We start from the raw sequence: 20,330 nt of genomic DNA on the forward strand, positions 1-20,330 counted from the left end.
ATTTTCGTTCATATCAGTTTTAAAAGAGGTAAACCGTGAGTAGACATATCGGTACACAATAAATAACGGAAAAAACTCACGTAGAAAGATTATTTATTAGTATAATTTTCGCCTGTGTGTCACAGGCATCCTCAGTACATTAAGCTCAAAATTAAACACTAACTGACAATTCCAAAAAGCGCCACCTAAGTAGCTGGTGTAAGATAACTAAAAAGGTCAATAACTTTCCTTAAAAAAAAAAAAAAAAAAAAAAAATTAATATAATAAAAAGTTAGGAAAGATTAGCTGATTTGTAAAGTACTATCTCCCATAAAGGGGACAGATGTAAGCTGTCGGATCTGTTTAAGTTAGGAGAATGAAGTATAGTTTCACATGTTTCTTTATAAAGGCGTTCCATGAAAAACTGACTTTTGTGAAGAACTCTTGGCTTTCTCCAATGAACTTCGGAAAGTATTGAATTACTACAACAGGAATTTCCTTCGGACATTGTAAACGTATTTGATTTTGTAATAAATTCTGGTTATTTTTCCTTTAAAAATAAGTTGTATCAACAAATTGAAGGAACAGCAATGGGTAATCCTCTTTCTCCTGCTATCTCCAATTTCTTTATGGAACATTTTGAACAACGTATCTTTGACAATATTTCTCCCAGACCTACGCATTGGTTCAGATATGTCGATGACATTTTTGCTGTACGGAATGGCTCTTCTGATGAACTTCAACAATTTCTCACTAAGTTAAACGCATTTCATCCTAGGATCAAGTTTACCCTAGAAATAGAATCAAATAAGCAGTTAGCCTTTTTAGATCTTCTAATTCTTCGCCAACCAGATGGTAACCTACATTTCTCAGTTTATAGAAAGAAGACTCATACAGGCCATTATATCCATGCGGAATCTCATCACCATCCCAGTCAAAAGGCAGGAACTATTAAAACACTGGTTCATCGGGCCCACTCCTTTTGTTCTACAGACGATCTTTTACAGAAAGAACTACAATGCATAACTTCTTCCTTTCTATCTAATGGTTATAAGAATTGCTTCATTGAAAGAACTTTGAATAGTTTTAATATGTCTTCCTCTTCAAACACAGAGGAAATAACGCGCATTACTATCCCTTATGTACAAGGCATCAGTGAACGTATAGCAAAAGTTTTAAAACCACTGAATATTTTTGTTGCCTTTCGACCGTTTAGAAAAATCTCCACCTTTCTCACTTCTCCTTAGGACAAGCTTCCACATCTTAATCATCCAGGTGTCTACCAGATTCCGTGCTCTTGTGGATTATCTTATTTCAGACAAACGGGAAGATCTGCCTCTATTCGGCTAGAAGAACACCAATCTTATATTGAATACTTTAAACCTGAAAAGTCTGGACTTTCTGAACATGCCATCTTCACTAGACACAGAGTTCATTGGAGAAAGACAAGAGTTCTTCACAAAAGTCAGTTTCTCATGGAACGCCTTTATAAAGAAACATGTGAAACTCTACTTCATTCTCCTAACTTAAACAGATCCGACGGCTTACGTCTGTCCCCTTTATTGGGAGATAGGACTTTACAAATCAGCTAATCTTTCCTAACTTTTTTTTTTTTTTTTTTTTTTTTTTTTTTTTTTTTTTTTTTAGGGAAGTTATTGACCTTTTTAGTTATCTTACACCAGCTACTTAGGTGGCGCTTTTTGGAATTGTCAGTTAGTGTTTAATTTTGAGCTTAATGTACTGAGGATGCCTGTGACACACAGGCGAAAATTATACTAATAAATAATCTTTCTACGTGAGTTTTTTCCGTTATTTATTGTGTACCGATCATTCATATCAGGTTTTTGTATGATGTAACGAACAGGTTCTTTTCCAATCAATTTGGTGTAGGGTGTTATTGGCATGATCAGAGAGGCCTGCTTCACCAAAATTGTTAAATTCGATGTGTCGTTTATGCTCTTTTTTTATGGATAGGGATTGTACGTCCAGTTTCCTCAATATAAGGTAAGTTGCAGGTGCAATAGATGCAATAAACTCCAGGATGTGCCAATGGGGAAAGATGAGCCTTAGAGGAGTTGAATATGTTTTTTAATTTTAAAGGTGGTTTAAAAGTGGCATTAATATTATAATGGTGTAGGATTCTATTAATATTTTCTGATAACACTTTATTGTATGGGATAGCTATCCCATATTATTTTTTGATGAAGTTTTATGAAGAACTTTATTAATAGTATTTTTGCTATAGCTATTATTTATAAATGTATTGCTAATAATTTTTATTTCTTGTTTAAGAGCTTGCTCATTAGAGCAAATTGTGATAGCTCTGTTTTTGAGGGTGTTAATGACTCCAAGTTTTTTGCGAAGAATGGTGATAAGAGTTAGCATGTATATATTGGCCAGTATGTGTAGGCTTGCAGTAAACAGTGAAGGATAGACAGCCTAAGGGAAGACGTGTGACTAGTGTATCTAGGAAAGGGAGCGAGTTTTGATTTTCAATTTCAATAGTAAATTGTATGCGCTCATGTTGTTTGTTTAGGTGGCTAAGGAACGTGGTTGGCAACTGTGTGGCCAGATAATGAAAATATCTTCAATGTATCTAAGCCAAACTGTAGGTTTTAAAGTAAAGGAATTAAGAGCACATCGCTCAAAAGCTTCCATACAAAAGTTAGCAATTGGGGGAGGATAGAGGTAAGCCCATGGCCATAATTTCTTTTTGTAGGTAAAATTTATTTTGCTACACCAAGTAACTGGAACGTAGTACATGGACAAAGAGAGGCATAATATTGGGTGGAAATTTGTTCTGTAGGAGAAGAATTGTCTCACTTGATTGGGACATTTGTGAAAAGGGCAGACACTTCAAAACTGACTAATAAATCATCTTTGCCAAGTATTATGTTTATGTGTGTTCTTTATATAGGAAGAGGAATGGCCTACCAACTCCTTGAGTGTTAGCACTAATTTCTAGGCCAGGTGATAATTAGGGCTGTCACGAAGTGACAGACTTAAGTCATTTCACTGTTTTTTCTTTATCTTTAGCTTACTGTAATACTGTAAAAATAATGATTGCAACGCTTGTGGATATCATTTCCATGGATTATGAGAATCCTTTCCTTCATTCTTACACAGTGATCAGAATACATTATGAAAGTTATGGAAACAACTACCGTGTTGGAGTAAAACTTTAGTTTAATATAAACCAAAATAAAGACTCGATGTTAAGTTCTGAATGAAACAAAAATTAAATTAATTTAAGTTTCCTTCAGACTTAACATGGGGTTACATTTTGAATCAATTATTGATATATCAGAATATACTAAACTCTTGTAAATTACAAAAATATTACTAAACTGAGAATCTTTCATTTATTTATGTTATAATGTAAAATATTGTGAATTGCTAAATTGCTTAAACCTTACTGCTTAAGTGTAAGTATTTATAAATTGCTGGGTGAAAGAGATAATCCGATTAAATAAAAGTGGCCGGATTCTGAACACGTGCAACAAAGAGTACAGGTGCACCCTTTTCGTAAGCAAGTAGTCCCCCCCCCACACACACACATACGCTCGGAAGAGTACGCTAAGAATTCCGTGTGTGGGGCTCAGTACTGGGTGACGTGATGTGACACTGACAAATAGGAGGAGTAATCGATGACGTGGAGTGAACGTGTGGTACGTAATTTAAAAAGTTGTGCAGCGCCAGAAAAACTCTCTTACTCTTATGCTTACGCTTCGGATCTCTTGCGGTCTTGTTGATGTGTGTGGAGCCTCCTCGTGGCATCCCCTCGTTCCCCGCGGATTCAAGAAAATGACTGAGGAACTTTGCTGTGGATTTCCTGAAAAAATACCGGTCGGCGACCAGCCCAGCAGAAGATATTCACCGATGCTTGCGGAAATATCGTTACGATGTTGAGCCAGTTCACCAGAGAACAACGTCTACCTAATTTCAGCGGCAGAAATCAGTGTAACTCGAACCCTTGAAGAATGCCTCAGAAAAAGCAGAAGGAAAGTGGAGTCGAAAGTAATTGTCCAGACGAGATATGTAAGGTGGCCAGATATTTCCCCAGCAATTGATAACGTACAGTTTATGTTATTTATATGTAAATGTGTATTAGAAGGATATCTGTAAATTTTAGAAAGGACTCTAGAGATTGTTTCTTTTAATGATAGAGTAAGTTATAAGAATTTTGAGTATTTTGTGAAAGAAATAGTGCGAGAGCACGTGGAGCCTAGGAATTGTCTCTTTTTATGATTGAATAAGTTATGAGAATTTTGTGAGAGAAATTGTATGAGAGCACGTGAAGCTAGTTTAGTAATTCAGTTAACAAATGTCCTTAGTATTGATGAATAAGGGTGATTTTTCAAGTGTAAATTGTAAACCATAAATGAAGTTCTTTGTCTTGCATGCTAAGATAGATATAGAGAATTTGAATAATTAGTGCTCATTTATTAGCAATTGTAGAATACTTAATCAAAGTGTATTCATAATGCGTAAAATGTTTCATTTGAATTAAATGTTTTGTTTTCTTTGTTTAACTGATGACTTGCCTGATTTTCTTCTCTGTTGCACTTGCTCATAAAATACAGACCACAGCGGGAGATTAATTTATAGAGAGGCTACGACTGCAAACGTAAATTATAGTAACTTAAGATTGTGTGCTAAACTGTGTTCTGGTTCCTTGGTTCTACACCCATTGATAATCTAGGATTCAGGGTGGTGCAGTGAAAAATAAATTTTCCCTGAATCCAAAAAAGGAATTAGAACCAGTGTGGAGACAAAGGAAGTGGCATTGACCATTAGTATTCCCTTTGTCCCCCAAACCACTAGCATCGTTCTTATAAATAAAGATCGGCCAAGAGTTAAGAGAATTAAGGTTGTACTATAGAAGGATTTACTAAAGGAACAGATACAAGTGCATTTAAGAATTAAGATTTGACAAAATGGAAATATTAAATAAAGAGAATAAAGATTTTACAATGGCGCACTATAAATAAAATTTTACATCGACGTTTCGACCTTCACATTAAAGTCATCATCTGGAGTATATCTACATGGCATGCTAAAGTTACTGACTTTAGTGCCACTTTTAAATGACCTTTAAAATTAAAGAACATATTCAACTCCTCTAAGGATCCTCTTCCCCCCCATTGGCACCCTCGAGTTTATTGTATATTGCACCTGCAACTTACCTTATATTAGGGAAACTGGATGTACAATCCCTATCTGTAAAAAAAAAAAAAAAAAAAAAAAAAAAAAAAAAAAAAAAAAGCACAAACGGCACATTAAATGTAACAATTTTGGTAAAGCAGGCCTCTCTGATCACACCCTTAACACCCTACACCAAATCGATTGGAAAAGTACCTGCTCATTACATCATACAAAAACCTAGATACATACATCATATCGATGAAAATTTAAATAAACCTGTGAAATTTTGATTAACCACCCTAATCTTAACAGTAATAGCATAAAAATTCGGATGGCACACATTCAGCTCACTTAGTTTCCAGCAAATTCTGACATTAGGACTCGAAACTAATTTACAGCTTTTATTGGGCACTATCCATACCAGTTGGTTGTAATTTATATGTTTTCTTATATAAGTAATTTTGTATTCTTTTTTATTTTTATTTATTAATTTTTTCCATTTTTGTAAACATTTTGTTCTCCAGCTTCATTTAATTTTGTAACTTAATAGAGGATGATAATAATAATAATCAAACTCTAGCTTTGATGTAGTAAGTTTTTTTTTATCACTGGAGGTCAGGCCAGTAGTCTTATGGGAATAAGAAGTCCCAGCAATGAGACTTCTTATTCCTTTGTAATGGTTGGTCAATAACTTAGCATGCCATGCAGATTGTAGTGCAGCTTGTTTCTTTATTAATATATGTGTACTCCAGATGATGAATTTAGTGTTTATTTTGGTTTATATTAAACTAAAGTTTTGCTCCAACACAGTAGTTGTTTTCGTAATTTGCGTAATATATAATATCTTATTACATGAATTTTGAGTTGCATAACTTTATTAAGTAATGCATTGCTGACATATTGAGGTATTAATATATGTGTTGTACATTATATATAATTATACACACAAAGATAAAGCAGTCATGAAGTAAAGTTCTTTGTGTACAAATTTTTGTTTGTTTTTTGTAGTCATCATGTGAGTAAAAGCAACAATATAATCAACCTGACAAAAAAAAAAAAAAAAAAAGGGGGGGAAAAATTATTTTCTAATCGACCTTAAAATTTTTCTTCATTGGATGTTTTCCAAGATAAATCTTGCAAATCCTAATATTATCGCTGCAGTCATTTTAAAATCCTGTTCTGCAGAGTCATATCCAATTTGTTACTTTCTTTTTTCTTTTAACACACATGTCATCTACTGTGTTTAACTTAACTGCTTATTTCTTAAAAGAACATTTGTTATCTAATTATTCTGTGACAATATATATTTAAATATAATAAATGATAGTAGCTGTCTGCTTTAAGAAATATGCTCAATATGTGCAAATATATCATGCTTAATATGTACATAATTTCTATCTTAATAAAGGTCTTCTGGATCCTTTAAGTATGAATGGCTTATTAAATACAAAATTAAAAACTAGCTATCCATGCTAAATTGATTAAGGCTGTGATTGAATATTTTAAATAACTGCAGACAGAAAATTAGAGTGTTTCTGTAATAAAAGGATTTCTAAATTTAGAAATAAAAAAAAAAGGAAAAATACTTGGATTTTAAAAATATTTTAAATCATATATAGGGCTAATTCTATTAGAATTCAATTTTTTTTTATGTATATGTTTTTCTATTTATCTACCTTCCTGTTATTCCAGATAATCAAGAATTGATTATCATCATCAAATTCCTGATATGTACCCTCAAGGGGTGTACAGGATATGATAGTACTACATGAAAAACTTACATCATTACTAACTTCCTATCTACAATTTTCCTCAAAATTCCAACATCATCAGATCTTATTTCTATCTTCTAAGGCACTTTTAACTGTATCATTCCACCTCTATCCAGTTGTTCTTCTTGGTCTTTTTCCTGCCAATCTGGCAGAGAACACTTGTTTTGCTAATCTTTCCTTTCCCATTCTGTTTAAGTGACCATACCACCTGTGATTAGCTCTGCTAACACATTCCTGGATGAAAACAATGTCATGTTCTTTCCTAATATCCTCATTTTTAATATGATATTGCCACTGATGTGATGAGTCCTGAGAAAGATAAGGGGCATGAACATCTGTTCATGCCCCTTATCTTTCTCAGGACTCTCATATCTTTGGGCAAGTATTTTATTTCTAACCCAGCTCTCAGATCCATAAGTTTAAATTGGTTTGAACACTGTCTTGTATATAGCTAATTTAGTGTTTTGACTGATTTCTCTCTTATTCATATAAATCATATAAATTTATTCAATTGATTTCCTACCATACCAGCTTTATTGATTCTGTTGTCTATTATGTTCTTACCAAAGTCTTCCCATGATTTAGCTGTTTTACATAGTGTTTAGCTTTCTTACATTTGTCTCTGTATTCTCTAAGAGCACAAGCTGACTTATTTGCCAGGAACTTTTGATATGCTTTCTTCTATCCTTTACTGCCTCTTTAACTTCCTGTGTCCATCATGAAGTTCTGATTTTTCTCTCCTTGCAGACAATCACATGCCTCTCTGACTGAATCAATCAATGTTTTCTTCAGAATTTGCAACTGAATCTCCAAGGTTTGGTTCCTGTTCTCAAACTCTTTCATTTTTCCTTCAATAATCTTTGTGTATTTTACTCTATAGTTCACATCTGAGAGCTGCTCAACTTTTATTCACTTTAAAACTTTCTTACATGTTCTCCTTTTCAATATGAAATTCAATTTTATCCTGCTCAAGACTAAATGGTGATCACTTCCAATTTCAAATCCTCTGTACATTCTAGTGTCCTACACCAGGGAGAAAAGATGAACAATAACATAGTCAATGAGACTTCTTATTCCTTGCCTCTTCTCTCCATGTGAATTTGTGCACATTTTATGTTGGAACATGGTGTTTGTAATAACCAATCCATGTTCTGAGCTGAAATCCAACAGGTATTTGCCATTATTATTAGCTTTGCTCTTTTCTCCAGATTTTCCCAAAATATTTTTGTATATCTGATAATCATTTCCTACTTTGCTATTTAGATCCCCAACAAGGACCATCTTTTCATTTTTCATTATGTCAGTTGCTTTCTCTAAAGCCTCAAAAAATTCTTTCTTTTAGGCTTGCACGGTGATCCTAGTGCATTTTTGAAAATTATGGAGACAACTACCATGTTTGAATGAAAACTTTAGTTTAATATAACTAAAACCTACAATTCGACGTTTCGACCTTTATGTCAAGGTCATCTTCTGGAGCATACAACTATACACAGAAAACAAGCTACACTACAATCAAACTGGTTTGTTAAAGATACTGACCAACCACTATAACAATTGTTGGCCTGACCTCTGGTGAAAAAAAAAAAAATAAATAAATAAATAAATAAATAAAAATTATACATCAATGCTAGAGTCCTATTATTAATGTTATCTGTTGGTTGTAGAAATACATTGGGCGCAACAACAAGTAACTATCTATATACATATAATAACAACATGTTATACCTGTACATTCCAGCCAGTTGATATGGAATGGCTTCTAGTAATAGTTGTAGATTGGTTAGAGTCCTGACTTATGCTGGATCTTATATATTAGGTAGGCTGAATGTGTGCCATTCAGATCCTTGGAATTTTCATGCCTTCTTTGTTGTTGATATTTGGATGGTTTGTCAAGATTTCGCAGGCTTCCTTGAATTTCCTTTCATACCAGGTTTTTGTGTGGTGTAAAGAGCAGGTGCTTTTCCAGTTGATTTGGTGTAAGGTGTTGAGCGTGTGGTCTGAGAGGCCTGCTTCACCATAATGGTTATATTTAATGTGTCTAATGTGTTCTTTCTGGCATATAGGGATTGTCCGTCCTATTTCACCAATGTATGGTAAGTTACAGGTGCAGCGGATGCTATAGACTCCAGGATGTGCTAATGGGAGGAGAGGATCCTTAGAGGAGTTGAATATGGTTTTAAGTTTAGTGGGTGGTTTAAAGGTGGCATTGAGGTTATGATGCTGTAGGATTCTATTGATTTTTTCTGATAACCCTTTAATGTATGGGATGGCTATGGTTTTACTGTAATCTAGATTCGTTTTTGTTGTTGTTTTATGGAGTATTTTATTAATAGTATTTTTGTTATAGCCATTATTTATGAATGTGTCGCTGATGATTTTTAGTTCTTGTTTCAGGGCTTGCTGGGTAGAGCAAATTGTTGTAGCTCTGTTTTTAAGGGTGTTAATGACTCCATATTTTTGTGATGGGTGGTGGTATGAATTCGCATGTATGTATTGGCCAGTGTGTGTCAGTTTTCGGTAGACTGTGAAGGAAAGACTGCCTGAAGGAAGACGTGTGACTAGTGTGTCTAGGAACAGGAGCGAATTTTGATTTTCGATTTCAATGGTAAATTGTATGCGTTCGTGTTGTTTGTTTAGGTGGCTAAGGAATGTGTTTAGCGTTTGTCGCCCGTGCGGCCAGATCGCGAACACGTCGTCAACGTATCTGAGCCAGACTGTCGATCTTAGCGTGGCGGAATCAAGTGCCCTTTGCTCAAAGGTTTCCATGTAGAAGTTAGCGATTGGGGGGGGGGAATAGTGGTGAGCCCATGGCTGTACCTTCTTTCTGTAGGTAAAATTTGTTTTGCCACACGAAGTACCCGGACTTTAGTACGTGGACAAAGAGGACCGTAATGTCGGGCGGAAATTTGTTCTGTAGTAGGAGAATTGTGTCATTGATGGGGAAATTAGTGAAAAGGGCAGAAACGTCAAAACTGACTAATAAGTCGTCTTTGTCGAGTGTTATGTTTTTAATTTTGTTTATAAAGTGGTGGGCGTTTTTTATGTATGAGGGGGAATGACCTACCAACTCCTTGAGTGTTGCAACTAATTTCTTGGTTAAGTGGTAATTGGGACTGGTCTTCCACGATTGGTCGAAGGGGCACATTTTGTTTGTGTATTTTCGGGATCCCGTATATTCTGGGGGAGCGGGCGTAGTGGGGTTTGAGTTTTTTAACCGTATCTGGGGGCCAAGAAGTGACAGACTTGAGTAGTTTCTCTGTTTTATCCTTTATCCTTTTTTGTTGGGTTATAATTTATAAGCTTATATGTGTTGTTATCGGCTACTAGTTGATTCATTTGAAGTACGTATGTTGGCCTGTCAAGGACAACAGTGGCATTGCCTTTATCTGATTTCGTTATTATTATGTTTTGTTTGGCTTTTAATGACTTAATTGCTGCTAATTCTGTTTTTGTGAGATTGTTCTGTATGGTTTTCTTAGTGTTTAGGACATTACTAGTTTCTAGTCGTATTTTATCTGCTGTGTTGTTAGGTAGGGACCTGATGCCTCTTTCTATGTGGTAGATAAAATCCGATTTGTTTACCTTTTTAGGTGCTATTGCATAGTTCAGTCCTTTATTCGGTAGCATAAGTTCGCCGTTGTTCAGGGTGTGACTTGATAGGTTGATCACGTGGTTCTTGCTTGTCTGTGGTTGGTCGCTCCTTGTCTCCCTTGTTTGTTGTTCATTGTTGGTGTTCTGATTGGATGGATTCCTGTGATTGGCCGCCATATTTTGCCGTTGTTTCAAACTGTGGAATTTGGTCTTGAGTTTTTCTTTATTCTTTTCCAGGGTATATTTGGCCGAATTGTCCGTAATTCTTTCAAGTACTTGTAGAATGTCTGGATTAATATAGTTCGATAGTTCGGATTGCATTTTTGAAACCAGATTCTGTCTTGTAGCTAGGTTTTGGCGGGCTGTTTGAATCTGTTGAATCTGCCTCAAAAAATTCCTCCACTTCTACCTTAGTAGAACCTTCTGTGGAACCATAGGTGCAAATAAGTCTCATTGTCTAGTTCCCCCATTCTGATATTTGCCCACATCACTCTACTTGATATTGCTTGCCATTCAAGAAGATTTGCATGATATTTTGTGTTCAATACTATAGCTACACATTCTTTTTCTTGATTGTCATTGCCTGATTATAACATTTTGTATTTATTTTTCAGAAAAATCTCACCAGATTGTGTCTTTTTTGTTTCAGTCAACCCTATTACGTCGATCTGATACTTATTCAATTCCTCAGCTAACTCCATTTCTTTGCCATTCAGGCTTCTTATGTTGATAGTACTGATCTTGAACTCTGATGTTGTTGAATTTGTGTGTGTTTCAGGATTTCTTCCATTAGCACTTTTTGCTGTTTGCCCTGGTTCCCTGGTGAAAACAACAGGGGCCTTGATTAACCAGGTGATGCCCCAGCCAGCATGGAAGTCTGTCGTGTTGTACCATCATTTTATATTTTGGTTTAATCCAATAAGAATACAATTTGGTCAGCTAAATCCCAAATTGCCAGCCCATTCTCATTCATTCAGTATCCAGGTAGATACCTATCAGGGTGCACCACGAGAAGGTTATTTATTTTGTATCCAAACACAAGTGGTACAGTAGTAAGTAAGTGGTACAACATTATTTACAACAACTTAGGATACATTACAAATGAGAATAGCTTAAATTTGGTAGATGAATTACACAGGGACTGATAAGTAAAATATGAAGAAAAAAGAAACTACACATAAGTTATATACAATAAATATGGTCAGATGTCCCTTCAGTATCTTGCACAATCAACTGCTCTTTCTGTGCAGGATATAAGGTCCACTTTTGTGCAAGGTGCTTGAAGAAGGAGACAAGAAATAAAGTGTTCCATGGACTGAATCATCCCACACTCACAATTGTCTGGTCCAGTGAGATAGCCCCATTTGATGAGGTTTTGTTTGCAGCATAATGTCATTCGAAGTCTGTTGAGGCTTTTCCAAGTAGTCCAGTTTAAAGGGGCACCACGTGGAAGATGTTTGGCTTTTTCAATACCAGTATTATTCTCTGGATATAGTGCAAGCCATTGATGAGGTCCTGTCTCTGGAGAGTTTTCAGGTGGTTCAACAGTTGCTAAGAAGCTATGTTGGGATCTTACTCTTTGGGGCACTGTGGTCTGGCCAAATAGTCAGTAGCGTTCATCATTCATTTGTGTGCTTTCATCAGCTAAGAATGCAAGAGGAGGTGAGGATATTGGACATTAGGTCATAAGGCCATTTGGTTCTCTGCATTCCTTTAAAGGCTATGTGGAGATCTCCTCTCAGTAAAACAGCGTTGACTCCTAAACACCCCAGAATTGATTAATATGTTTAAATTGTTTTTATATGGTATTGTGATTGCCAGCTGATGTTATGAATGCCACCAGAATTGTGCATCTTGTTTATATTTTGTCATCCAAAATATAAACAAGAATGTGTATTTTTTAAGGAAGGAAAAGAAATCATCTCTGGTTATTCAAGAATTTCAAATTCCACAAGAAATTTTCTTACCAGTAATGTCTTCATTGATTTTAACAGTTGCAATTAAATTCTTTTCCATAATATGTATAAATTCTGTTACAGGTATGCAACTATTTACACCATGTTTCCAGTATTCTCATTGGTCTTAGATAAAGATGTTCCACCAGACATTGTTCTTACTTATCCAGAATTATACAAAGAATTAACAAAAGTAATTATATTTAATTATTTTAATTTCAACATTTGTTAAATTTATATAGATAGCAACTTCATTTTGAAACTGTTTGAAAACAGCATGTAAATTTATATATAAGTGAATAGCTTTTTTTTTTTAATGATGTGAGCCATATACGAGGGTGGTCTGAAAGGTTCTCGGCCTTGACCATAGATGGCAATACTATTGGCAAGATTTTTTTTTCTAAGTTGAAACATCTGTCATAAGCATCCATGTGAAATTTCAAGTCATTCTAACAAGTAGTTTGTTTTATACAGCTGTCTGAAGCAAAAGTGTTGTCTATATTCCTTGAAATGGATAAAATTTGAGTATCGTGCAGGCACTCAAAGTTTATGGGCACTCTTCTCCTTCGTTTTTGACAATTAGGAAATGGTTTGCCAAGTTTAAATGTGGTTGTACCAGCCTTGAAGATGATCCACGTGAAGGATGTCCAAAAAGTGTAACAACACCAGAAATCAAAAACAACACAATATGATATTGGATGACCGGCAAGTCAAAGTGCGTGAAATTGCTGAGACTATAGGTGTTTAAAAAGAATGTGTAGATTATATTTTGCATGAAGAATTGCAAATGAAAAAGCTTTGTGAAAGATGGGTGCTATGCTTGCTCACAGTGGATCAAAAACGCACTCACATGAAAATCTCTGAACAGTGCTTGGAGCATTTTAACAAGAATAAAGCTGATTTTTTGCGACAATTTATTACTATGGATGAGATTTGGATTCACCATTACACACCAGAATCCAAACAGCAGTTCAGTGCCAAAGAAGACAAAGTCGGTTCCATCAGCAGGAAAGGTCATGGTATCAGTGTTTTGAGATTGTGAAGGCATTTTGTTTATTAATTATCTTGAAAAGGGTAAAACAATAACCGGGGAATATTATTTTGAACTTTTAACTGGACTAGGCGAAAAAATTCGTGAGAAAAAACTCATCTTTCATCAGGACAATGCACCTGCCCACAAAGGTGTTTTGGCAATGGAAAAATTAAGAGATGTGCACTATGAATTGTAGGAACATCGATCCTATTCCCCAGATTTGGCTCCCTGTGACTTCTGTCTCTTCCCAAAACTAAAACTCATCCTTACTGGCCAGCGTTTTCTTTGAATCTAGAAGTGATTGCAGCTGTAGAGGGGTATTTTGCAGATCTTACTGAGAACCACTACAGGGACCGGATAATGGCGCTGGAGCATCGCTAGAATAAATGTATTAGCCTTAAGGGAGATTATGTTGAAAAATAAAAATAATTTTGAAATTATAAATTTGTTTTTTCATTGTTAGGCCAAGAACTTTTCAGACCATCCTCATAGATTGTAGATAAAATTACTTTGCACCTGATTTAACATCAAACCACTTTCTTGTACATCTTTCAGTTCTAACAGCAAATTTGTAAATATTTATAAGCTGTATGAAATAATATCTTGTCTAACCAGGCAGTGTCTTACCCATTGATTATACAGAATACAGTTTGGTCAACTAGGTATGAGCCTGTTCTTATTTGTTCACTATTCAGGTGGACATCTATTAACACTATGGCAGGATGAGGAATGGATATTTGATTATATGAATATCCTTAGTCAATCTCTGGATTTATTATTGGTTATGCAGCCTCAGTCCTTAAGTGATACTTTTTATATTTTTGTTTGCATTATTAAAAAAAATTATGAGACTTATACTAACTGCTTTCTTTATAACTTATGTTCTCTATTCCTCTGAAGAAGGGATAATTTGCAGGCATTGTCAAATTCAGTATAAAGCTTAATAGATGTTAAAAATAAGACTGGTGCCATTGCACGTTACACAGCACGATACAATTAAAATATCTGTATGCAAAACAGTTTTGCATACAGATATTCTTGATATCTTATTCTCAATAAGATATCAAGAATAAGTAATAAACATAAAATATTAATGTTAAACATTGCATCTCAAAATGTGTTATAAAGGAATTCTAGTTTGCAGTTTTAGTTCTTTCAGATCCACTTCACAAGTATTGTTCTTTGTTCCAACTTTAATTATATTTATTTAATTTCCATTCTACAAAATTGCATATGTTTTCTACTATAAACATACCTATCAGCCTTATCAATCACTACTTATCTCACTTTTATACACAACACTCTTAAACTTTTTTGTTTTGCCTCAAAGGTCTCATATATCTGCACTTACATGTCATGTAAGAGAATATCCATCCAGGAATTTCCTATTTTTGATCTTCTTTGGCTAACAATTTCCCTACCTTGTATTCTCAAATCCATTTCTTGTCTCTGTGATTTTCTTATGCTATTAGCTATTCTTATCTTCTTTGATTTTCTCTAGTTTGACTTTCCTAATAGTAAAGTCATCCTTCTCAGTGCTTTTAATGTTCACACCTCCATATGTGATGATGGAGCAGATCCCAAGGCATTTACTATCACCAGCAATCATGCGTGCATTATTCACATGCTCACTAGAATACCAGACAATCCTAACCACTCTCTCTCTCAAGTTGGGGTGTGTTTTAGGATTTGTTCCAGTAGCTGACTTTTCGCTGTTTGCCCTGGTTCCCTGGCAAAAAAAAGGGGGCCCTTATGTAACTGGACAACTCCCCAGCTAACATGAAATTCTGTCATGTTGTATCATCATTTTATATTGTGGTTTAAGTTAAAAAAAATCCTAAGCCCACCTGTAATACTTATGTAATGTAGATTAACAACCTTTTGTTAGCAGGATATATATATATATATATATATATATATATATATATATACAGGTAACCCTTGTATAACGCGGATGTTAGGTTCCATAGAAATGCTGCGTTATTTAAATCGTGTTATGCAAGACTTGGCATCAGGTAATTTATGGGAGTTAAGAAAACATATAAACTATGAAACAAATACATAGTATAAAATTATAAAAATTACAAATTGTACGTAAACTTCATTGCACATAATGAAGGGCAAAATAAAATAAAGTGCACATTTTAATCATCATCACTGTCTTCAGAAATGACATTTCGTAGATGTTCTTTATTTACGAGTAGCCGGACGTCGTCGTCGTCACTTGAAATTTCTTGGACATCATTTGTATAATTCTCATTGCATACTTCAGCTGTTTTGGCTATCAAGAAGTCAGTAATAAGACCTTGCTTACCACTATGCTGCAATTTTTTTATTGCAACATAGTGGTAACCAGGAAGTTTGTAATATGGAGCTAAAAAAATATCCAATTGTCTCGTTAATTTTCCGAAGCACTCCATTGAGGGTTCGTTATCTGTGAAATAAACTTCCTGACTTTCTTGCCAAGTCCAATCCTTCTGCTAATTTCTTTAAACTAAATTCTTTAACAGATTCATCACAATTAGAATCTTCACCAGAACTTTCCCCACCATTTGGATCGACGTCATCTATTAATTGTACCAGTTCCTCCTCATTTAAATCTGTTTCCCCATCAATTAATTCACTAATTTCATTTTCAACCATATCGCAAAAATGTATGACATTTATTATATGATTTAGCCGAGCTAAGTCGTACTGATTCATTTAAATCCAAAGTTCTTGCAACAACTCCTGGTTTTTCTCCATTTTTCAACCGATCCAAGATTTTAATTTTTTCTTTGAGAGAAATGAATTTTCTTTTCATTGTTGGTTTTTTCCCCTTTCATTGCAGTTTTAGTAACCATTACTATAAAAATAAATTTTTGACATAAAAAAAAAAAGGCTTTACATATCGTATGTAAATCAGAAAATAAAGTGCTCAGCTTGAGATTAACATACTTATGATTTTTAATGCGCTTTCCTGGCAGAAAACGAAGACAATTTTCAACAATAAACACTTTACATAGTAAACAGTTGACGTTCATACGTGATAAAGGATATTTCCCCTAATATTAACTACATGCATGATATGGGCAGATACAAATTTAACGAAGATAAAATTTGATTTTTAAGTTGCATGGCAAAAAATATATGAAAAGATAAAGGCTTACTACAATTTGTAGACTGTATTATATCGAAACCGCATTGTATAAGTACCGCATTATATGAGGGTTACCTGTGTATATATATATATATATAGAGAGAGAGAGAGAGAGAGGAGTTTTGCTGACATATTTCTTACTTATGAATGATATATCTGAGCTTGGTTTTGCACTGGAAAACTTTAGAGTACTCTAATGTGTGTGTGTGTGTGTGTGTGTGTGTGTGTGTGTGTGTGTGTGTGTGTGTGTGTGTGTGTCTGTCTTATTATTATTGTGGGTCTACAGCCAAAAATTGAGCCTTGGCCTCCCTGGCCTTGTTGTTCCAGTTTGAACATTATAATATGATGTTGCTAAAATATATACATCTTCTTATCATGGCTTTTAAGCCAAGTGGCTTGTTCCAGTCTCATGTCATTGCTTTTTTGGTCTTCTAAATCTTCTTTTCCCATTCATTTTATATCAGTATAGTATTTTTGGCAGTCTACTATTGTCCATTTGATTCAGATGTTCTAACCAATTTTGTTTATTAATTTTTATGGCTATTTTGCCTGTTTTTCTTTAGGAGTTCCCTTGTATAATGTCATTAGCTTTTTACTCAATGTTTTAAAGCATTATTGAAATTTTAGAGACACATAGATACATGAAAAATATAAGGGAAGAATAATTTTGGACATGCCTTTATAGGGCGTTCTTCTTTTGAAGCAGCATCAGGCATATAACGATAAACATTTATGTATTACTGCTGAAATATGACAGAAAGGAAGGGGAATGGATGCGGAGACAGAGAAATGTGGGAGCTAGAATCGTAGATAAAACAAAGATATGTGGATTAAAAATTGAGTTTCCAAGGATGGGCTGTAAATTCTTTGGGAAGAAAGTGAAAGATAGAATACTTTTAGAGGAAAGGAAAAGAATAGAGTATGATGAATCAAGATTAGGGGTGGGAGTAATGGGGGTGTAAGTTGTTTCAACTGAGTGTCGTCTTTAGAGTTTGTGGGAAAAGACTTTTCCCACAAGCAATTAGGTTCATAGATGATCACTTGCTTACAGATTCACTTCAGCAGTAATATGCCTGATGCTGCTTCAAAAGAAGAATGCCCCATAATCCTCCACTTTCTGTTGCACCTGCTAATACAAGGGCAGCAGCTGCCCATCATCAGTTTACTGTGCAACTGCAAACACACCAAATACTTGTTTGGGAATACTACATGAGGAAGGCTGTTCCAGAGGATAGAGGCATACCCAAACAAGTATGATCTGCAACTCTTCAAAAAAAAAAAAAAAAAAAATCAATAAATTTCTATCTCAGTCCTCATCTGCACACCCCACACATGGCATTGATGTGCTTTTTAAAAGTCTGTTGACCTCTTGTGTATGAGATCAATTCCCCCCCCCCCCCCCCCAAAAAGCAGAGGTGTGCAGTTGTCAATAGGTATTGCAATGTTAGGACTTTGCCTTCAGGAGATAACCATAGATTATGAGTGGGAGAATGAATGGACTCACTGTATTATTGCAAAGTTTGAAATTTGGTAGACAAGGATTGGATGCATAGTGTACGATTATACAATTCCATCTCCTTCAATATTAGGAAAATATTGAAGGAGATGGAAGAAATGAGAGATCTGAGATTGATAGGGGACAGTTGAGGTGTAGGGATCACATTATTAAAATTGTGAGAACATCACAATGATTATGGAAATGATGAGAAGGACATTGACATGAAGAAGTAAAGAGGCTATGGTTCCCTTGTATAAAGGCTTGATCAGATTATGTATGGGCTTCTGTACAGATCTCATCTGATTTTCAAGGGTTGGGGGGGGGGGTGTATTGGAGTTGATCCAGAGAATGCTCACTAAGTCAGTATCAGGTCTGTGGAGTGTGGAATACATGGAGAGATTGAGGGAATTCAACTTGCATAGCCTTGTGAATAGAAGAAGAGGGGGAGACATGAATGAGATGTAGAAGTTTATGGGGGATCATTACCTATTTAATGTAAAGGAGATTTTTTGTGGAGTAGGGGGAGACAAGAGGTCATCCTTGGAAGCTGTATAAGGAGAATGTGAGTAGGGGTGGGGGGGGGGAAGGTAACTTGAATGGAGAGTGATTGGTTAGTGGAATACATTGCTTGAAAATGTGGTGAGTGCAGAAACTGTGAATGGATTTAAGACAAGGTTGAAAGATCTTTTTGTGTGAGAGTGGATCTCTTGCAATGCGTCTTGACTTCTTTGGAGGGCTGATGTTAATAATAATGATATCACCAAGCTGAAGCATTTGTCTTTATGTTCATTTAAGCATTCAGAGCTTGTAAGATGATATGATGGCCTTACTCTCATGTTGAAACAAACCTTTGTAATGAAACTTAAAAATTAGCAATATCTGCTGGGAGATAAAGCATCCATGAAGTAAAATCAGTATTGAGTATCGCATATGGATGTTGTCAGACATGTTTTCCATGTCTGTCAGACATGATTTTTACATGCCTGATGTTTGCACACATTTCTTACTGTAACTTGAACTAGGGCAAAAATGTAAAAGTGAAACTGTTGCAAGTTAAGGTCATCAGTGAAGACCATCCACATTTTGATCTTCTGAAGGAGGATGTGAGTAGAGGAGTGGGGAGAAGGTAACTTTAATGGAGAGTGATTGATGAGTGGAAATGCGTTGCCTGAAAACGTAGTGAGTGCAGAAACTGTGAATGGGTTGTTTTGTATGGTTGAATGATCTTTTTGTGTGGGAGTGCTCTTATTATCCAAGACTGTTAATAACACCTTTGCATGTATTAAGGATTAAATTTATTTAAGAATAAATTATTTATTTCATATAATGCAGAGTGATAATTTAATGAAAGGATTAATTATCAGTTCTTTTATTGAAAGGATTAAGTGATACTTCGATGACTGGTTTCATCATGTATCACTTACCTGCAAAAGAAACCTAAGTTCTGATCTTGTCTTGATTTTTTTCAATTAGTTAGTCAGTCTTAGATGGAAGTGATGTTTTTCCTCTTGAAAACACATTGTCTTTAAAGCATTGCGATTGACAAATATTATTATTATTATTATTATTACATAACACCTCCAGGGAGTTCAAAGACTCATCGAGGGAGGGTACCTACTCTACAACTCTCCGTCTCCACTACTCCACCAACTGCAACTACCTTCATCATTTACACCAACATCCATGCCCACGGCAGGATTCGAACCCCCAGCCTTTGGCTGGAGAGCGGATATGCTAACCCCCTCGGCCAACCAGGCTGACCAATATCATATAATACACTCATGTCTCTTGACTTAAGCTGTCATAACTAGCAAGCAACATCATAAGAATTTTAAAGAAGTGTAGATGGCTTTACATATGTAATTAATTTATAGTTTTAAAGAAACCAAACTTTTATATTGCAGGACATCACCATCACATGTAATATTTCACTTGATAAGATTTATATGCAAATTGACCAGTGGATTCAGTATAATGGATATTTAGGATGGCATATGTGCATAATATATATTTAAATACATAGTAAAAGAAAAAATGAATACAAATCAAAATAATAGGAAAGAACATGAACATTCAAATTAGATTCAGTTCAGAACTTTGCATATTGAATGACAGCATCTTTACGCTCACTCGTATTTGTGGTTTTCAGAACTTTGCAGAAGTGATGAAATATAAAACGTGACATTTCTTTATACGAATCTTTCATTTGATCCCACAT

General features: G+C 35.0%; 1 protein-coding gene across 2 annotated transcripts in view; it reads left to right on the forward strand.

Annotated features, from left to right (window-relative positions):
* LOC150110238 (putative phospholipid-transporting ATPase IIB) overlaps positions 1 to 20,330 on the forward strand; it is a 359,872-nt gene that overhangs the window by 309,181 nt on the left and 30,361 nt on the right. For both annotated transcript variants that reach the window (XM_090398500.1, XM_090398506.1), the window contains one exon: positions 12,527 to 12,635. In XM_090398500.1, the coding sequence (XP_090254626.1) occupies positions 12,527 to 12,635 (109 nt within the window). The remainder of the gene's footprint in view (positions 1 to 12,526; positions 12,636 to 20,330) is intronic.

The sequence above is a fragment of the Typopeltis vanoorti genome, chromosome 1, assembly GCF_054136105.1.
Source record: "Typopeltis vanoorti isolate ZY-2024b chromosome 1, IOZ_Tvanoo_1.0, whole genome shotgun sequence".
Classification (NCBI taxonomy): Eukaryota; Metazoa; Arthropoda; class Arachnida; order Uropygi; family Thelyphonidae; genus Typopeltis; species Typopeltis vanoorti.